The sequence below is a fragment of the Lolium rigidum genome, chromosome 2, assembly GCF_022539505.1.
Source record: "Lolium rigidum isolate FL_2022 chromosome 2, APGP_CSIRO_Lrig_0.1, whole genome shotgun sequence".
Taxonomy (NCBI): Eukaryota; Viridiplantae; Streptophyta; class Magnoliopsida; order Poales; family Poaceae; genus Lolium; species Lolium rigidum.
Window position 1 is genome coordinate 26,098,192 of NC_061509.1, and position 6,261 is coordinate 26,104,452.

The window sequence follows — 6,261 nt, forward strand, 5'->3', positions numbered from 1 at the left end:
TTATGACTAGTGCATTGTATGGATAAGCTCATATTAGTTGCAAGTTGCAGCTAATTAATGAATTCCAATTAAGGACCATTAATTTGATTGGCATATTATTTGAAGCTTATTAATTGCATTATCTTGGTTGCAAGTTACAACTAATTAATGTATTCAAATCAATAGGCATTAGTTTGCTGGACACATTATTTTCAGGTTAATACTTGCATTTACACATTGGCTTTCCTTCTCCTCCCTCGCTCTATATATACGTGAACAATGTGTGGATGGAGTAACATGATCTTGTCGAGTACATCTATCATAAAACATACATAAAAACCTTTTGAGCAAGTATCACACTGCAATTGCATTGTCTCGATGGGGAAGCAAACCAGCATTGCACATGCACCAACCCTAGTCTTGCTTCTTCTTCTCATGTGCTTTGCTATTCATGTACATTGTAAGTACTGGTATTTATTATTAATATCAAGTAAGCTAGTTTTTCAAGATCTTGCACTATCCCAAAGGTTAATTGTCCATAACTAGATTTTGCACATTTTGGTTACTCAATGTTCGAGACATATATGGACATTAAGGGTTGATATCGGTTTCTTCATGTAGGCCGCACCATTGATGACAAGATCAAGGAGAAGATCAATTTACCAGGTGGACTATGCGCGTATAAAAATCATGAGAAACTTTGCAAAGTCGGTTTCTGTTACTGTTGTTTAGTATCGTACGACCACGACTGCTACCCAACCATGGACACATGTAACCAAGAGTGCAAAAAGCATTCTTCAAGCGCAGTAGGGTCGCCAAACCATCCTCATTTGCCCTCTCATTACGTCTAATTGCTCTCATGTTGTTCCAAGTGATCATGCTAATGTGCTAGCTGGTGTACAATTTGGACATCAATAAATTATATGCTCAATTGCAGAAATTCAAGATCTCGTTTCCATCGGAGAGACTGAGCCACAAAAAATATTGTTGGCAAGAAAATTATAATTGAAAGTGTTGAACGGTGCCTCATCCTTTAAATGCTAACCCTCGCATCACAAATTTTTGTCCATTCATGCACCGTTGGCTGTTGATGGTGTTCCGTGTTAGAACCGCCTCTTCGCACCCTCGCCGTCTCCATGTTGGCGAAACACGAATCACACATAAATCACATGATTAGTAGTAATTCAACCATGATTATAGAATTCCCTAAAAAAAACCATGATTATAGAAAAAAAATTCAAACTGATGGAAGGAAAAATAAACTCTCCTCTGTAGCAAATCTCTCCTCTCCCCTTCTCTCTCTGTCTGAGTGTCTTTCGTCTCATCTGCCTCGCCGCCGTGGGATCGCCGGCCGGCGACGGGCCTCAGCCCGCAATGCCGCGCATCCGCCTGCATCTGCTGCTCCTCCTCCCGGTAACCCTCACCGTCGTCCTCCTCCTCATCCCCTCCTCCCCGCCCCAACCCCCGCCACACTCACCCATCCCCTGCGGCGCCGCCCCCTCCGACGCCACCGCCGGCAGCTGGATCCCGACCCCGGAGCCCTCGCCGCCGCCGCTCTACTCCCCGTCCTGTCCCTTCCACCGCAACGCCTGGAACTGCCTCCGCAACGGCCGCCCCCCCGTCGCCGCGCTCTCCTGGTCCCCCGCCCGCTGCGGCGGCGGCGTCGTGCCGAGGGTCGACCCCGCGGCGTTCCTGGCCGCGGCCAGGGGGCGCCGGATCGGGCTCGTGGGAGACTCGCTGTCGGAGAACCTGGTCGTCGCGCTGCTCTGCGCGCTCCGGGCGGGCGACGCCGGCGCGCGCAGGTGGAAGCGGCGGGGCGCGTGGCGGGGCGGCTACTTCCCCCGGGAGGACGTCGTCGTCGCCTACCACCGCGCCGTTCTGCTCGCCAAGTACACGTGAGTCGTACCATATCTGCTCAATGCTGCTCCTTTTTCAATGTTTCTTGTAGATTGCAACACAAGAACAATGTTTGTGTGAGACAGCTAGAGTACATCTTGTGCTTTTTCACAGAGCATCTAGAGTATATCTGGGCGGCTACTAGATGAAGAATCATACTTAGATTGTTGCTCTAGGATCTGGACAGCTAGAGTACATCTTGTGCTTTTTCAAAGAGCTTGATGAACTGTGGAAAAATAGATAAAACTACTAGATGTGTCCATAGCTTAAAAGGATTTCAATTTGCTTCCTAACTGTGATGTTAGACATGAGTATGCAATACTTGTAGTTTTGACATACAATTCAAAGGGAGTTTCGGGCGATGCATATTCTTCTCCATAGAGAGTTTGGAATATCTGTGCCTCGCTTCGTGGATCATGATCGTTGTTGTGGTGTGTTAGGGACTGAAACTTGACTGCAGTGGTCGTTCTGCTCTCTTCGAGAAATCAGGAATGATTCCATAGCAATTAGCAAATGGTGTTGAAAACTTGAAATGCACTGATGCTGCATATGGTTAATCTCTGCAAGTCTGTAGCGCTGTGGCTGGTGAATTGTGAATTCGTATGCCACCGCTTTCTTGTTTATGTTAGCTAGCAACACTTGCTTTTTTGTACTCTGAGATCCACACAAGAAAAAGGCCAAAAAAAAAAAATCTTGATGTAGACGTTTATTAGTACGTAAGAATTTATTTTTTTGTCCACTATATGTTTTGATGAACAAACTGAGATCTACCTATCGAAACATCGGAAGGTTCTTATTGTCTGCTAAATAGTTAGTTTCTGATGAATTCTGAATATATGTTAGCATTTCATCCTAGTGTTATGACATGTCTTATTTCCTGTACCAATATGTTAGAGATGCAGGGACAATTGGACAGTTTTGTCACTTTCATGATGTGTAAAGCTTAATGCGGATGTTTGTATGAAAAATTTAAAAGGACCATAATTGTTAATCTTAAACCTATAGCATCTGATATTTCAACTGCAAAAATGCATGCATTTATGCTCTGGGACACGAGCAGGACTGCATTTTAATTTTATACTTCATAGTTCATATGATAAAATCATAGAACTCACGTGGTGATAACTAATGATACAAAGGTGGCAGCCTGTAGAGAATTCAAAAATTCAGAAGGATGGAATCAAGGGAACTTACAGAGTTGATGTTGACATTCCTGCTGATGATTGGGTAAATATCACCAAGTTCTATGACGTGCTCATTTTCAACACCGGACACTGGTGAGTATTTATGTTATCTAGGTTGACGTTATTTACTCTATGTCTTACTATCGTTAGCCCTTTTGCGTACTGGCAACATAGGAATGTAGGATGAAGCTCTTTTTTCTCTATTTTGGTTCAAGGGGTACTGATATTGTTCATACTTCATAGGTTTTGTTTGATACCAACTCTTAACACTGCATATTCTCTATGTTGGAGGTTACTTGGAAACTGAGTCGTTCATATTACCTAGAAAAGCCTTTTTTTCTCTTCCAGTCTTCACATGTTATTTATTGTGAACTTCTCTGTGTACTTGCCATTGTAACATGATAATCCTAGTTAACAAACATGGTGATGTGTACTGCTGTTGTACATCCCTTTTATCCCGTGGAAGCTATATTTGTAGTTTGATCGTGAGTCATGACTGCATTTCTCTTTCTCAGGTGGGGTCCGGATAAATTTCCAAAAGAGACTCCCCTTGTTTTCTACAAAGGGGGAAAACCTATTGAGCCTCCACTCGACATCTTCAATGGACTAAAAGTAGTCCTCAAAAGTGTGGCCTCGTACATTGAAAGGGAGGTCCCAAGTAAAACTCTGAAGCTGTGGCGCACACAGTCACCCAGGCACTTCGATGGGGGCGAATGGGATCACAACGGCAGCTGCGTGTCAGATAGGCTCCTAGAAAAACACGAGGTACCAAAAAGAGGGCCAAGCTTTTGTAGTTCTGATATTTTGATATCAATATTCCCAACCATGATTCCCTAATATTCTGTGCAGCTCGACTCTTGGTTCGATCCAAGGTTCGGCGGAGTGAACAAAGAAGCGAGGCTAGTGAACTCGGTGATCCAGGAAGTGCTAGTCAACACGGACATCCAGCTGCTCAACCTGACCTACATGAGCGAGTTCCGCGCCGATGCCCACCCCGCCATTTGGCTCGGGAAGAAGGACGCGGTGGCGGTCTGGGGCCAGGACTGCATGCACTGGTGCCTGCCTGGCGTACCAGACACGTGGGTTGACATCCTGGCCTCGCGGATCTCGCACTACTTCAAACAGGGCAAAGGTTGATGTTGTGTTCTGAAGCTTGGACATTTATACTGCCCTGCAAATGTTCATGTGGAACAAAGGGCATCCATATACTGTGTAATCTAGATGTTCACCCGAGGGCAAAGGTGTGGATGCATGAGATGATTCACGGGAGGAGCAAGATGACTCGTTGGTATATTGATTTGAGAGGCAATGCTAGTTTAGTCAGTTTATTTTTCTGGAGGTATTCATCCCAGAAAATTTGTACCAGCTGTAGTTTGCACTGGAGCCCTAACTATTCAGATGTGAAAGTTAACTGTAACTTTCTGTAAGTACAGTTCCATTGTGATTTCAGAGTGAAGAAATGGTTCACAGCTGCAACTTTCTGTAAAGACAGATGACCATTTGGAATCTTGATTTGAGAAGGAATGCTGGTGTAGTTTATCAGGCTTGTTTGTTTGGTGGACATGCTTTGGTCCACCGATTTTGTGGTTGCACAGAGAAAGACATTCTAGCCTTGACAGTTTGAGATGTGAAACTTGGCTGGAAGTAGGCCCACCTCTCTGTAGCCTGTCATGACCTTTTTATGACTGCAAAACTCGGTTGACGGCTACTGCATATCCAATGCTGCATCAATATTCAATATGTTCAGGGCTCTTGTAATGTTTGTTCAGAATCGCATCCAATCGCCGATGTGAAGACCATGATCTATTTCTCCATCTTTCCTAGCGATTGGTGTTGGGCTGTTCATCTTTGCAATTCAACCGATATGGAAATTTAGATGATATGGCTGCACCAGCTTTGAGCTTGCAAACATTAAATGCATATTAGTGAGGATGAACTTTATAGATATTATAGATATCAATTAAGTTAGTTTTTCAAGATCAAGCATTATCACAAAGGATAATTGTTCATAACTATTTCTTACACGATTTGGCTACTCAATAAAGGAGACCTATATGAACATTAAGGGTTAATATTCACTTCGTCTTGTAGGCCGCATCATTGATCACAAGAGCAACAAGAAGACCAATTTACCACATGGATTATGCGCGTACAAAAAACATGGCTCACTTTACAAAAGCGGATATTATTGTTGTTATTTAATATCATACACCTGCTACCTAACCGAGGACATGTGCGAAGAAAAGTGCAAAAAACATTCTTCGAACGTAGTAGGGTCACCTACCCATCCTCCTTTGCCCTCTCATTAGATCTAATTTCTATCATGTTGTTCCAAGTGATCATGGTAATGTGCTAGCTGATCTACAATTTGGATATCAATAAATAATATCATGACTTTGTGTATTGATGTTCAATTGTTGAAATTCAAAATGTCTTTTCCATTGAGCAGAGGCTTAGCCAACAAAAAATGATAAGAAAAATACAATTTAAAGTGTTAAACGTGTCTCGCCCTTCAAACGGTAACCCTAGCACCACGAATATTTATTTTTTCAAAAGTCAAACAATGTAAATGTTGAACAAATATTTGGAGAAAACGTCAACAACTATGATAATACAAAGATATCATATGAAAATATATTTAAAATGTATCTAACAATATTGATTTGTATTGTAGTTTTTCTTTAGAAGCTTGGTTAATCTTTACATAGTTTATAACATTAGAAGAAAAACTATATGCATTTATTTAAGGAAGGAAGATAGTATTGGTACCTACAGTGCATTCTATAGAAAAGCTTATATTGGTTGCAAGTTACAACTAATTAATGTATTCCAATTAATATACATTAGTTTGCTTGACCTATTACTTGCATGTCAGTAATTGCATCTATACATTGAATTTCCTTCTCCTCCCCCTCCCTATATATACATGAATAATGTGTGGATGGATCAATATAATCTTATCGAGTACATATATCATAAAACATACATACAAACCCTTTAAGCAAATATCGCACTGCAATTGCATTGTCTCGATGGGGAAGCACACCAGCATTGCACATGCACCAGCCATAGTCTCGCTTCTTCTTCTTCTTCTTCTTCTTCTCATGTGCTTTGCTATTCATGCACACTGTAAGTACTGGTATTTATTAGTAATATCAAGTAAGATAGTTTTCAAGACCTTGCATTCTCCCAAAGATTAATT

The 6,261-nt window shown here is 42.1% G+C and overlaps 1 protein-coding gene across 1 annotated transcript; it reads left to right on the forward strand.

The window, feature by feature from the left end:
* Window positions 1–1,353: 1,353 nt before the first annotated feature.
* On the forward strand, window positions 1,354–4,546 carry LOC124686116 (protein trichome birefringence-like 12). The gene is made up of 4 exons (XM_047220114.1): window positions 1,354–1,874; window positions 3,015–3,152; window positions 3,575–3,824; window positions 3,909–4,546. The coding sequence occupies exons 1-4, from the start codon at window positions 1,354–1,356 to the stop codon at window positions 4,194–4,196; spliced, it is 1,197 nt and encodes a 398-aa protein (XP_047076070.1). The 3' UTR covers window positions 4,197–4,546.
* Window positions 4,547–6,261: the final 1,715 nt, after the last annotated feature.

Bases quoted from the DNA above. Each gene is read 5' to 3' on its own strand.
- LOC124686116 (XM_047220114.1), top strand. From the start codon at position 1,354: ATGCCGCGCATCCGCCTGCATCTGCTGCTCCTCCTCCCGGTAACCCTC. The intron at 3,153-3,574 runs GTGAGTATTTAT...TCTCTTTCTCAG, and splicing joins ATTTTCAACACCGGACACTG to GTGGGGTCCGGATAAATTTC. The intron at 3,825-3,908 runs GTACCAAAAAGA...TATTCTGTGCAG, and splicing joins GGCTCCTAGAAAAACACGAG to CTCGACTCTTGGTTCGATCC.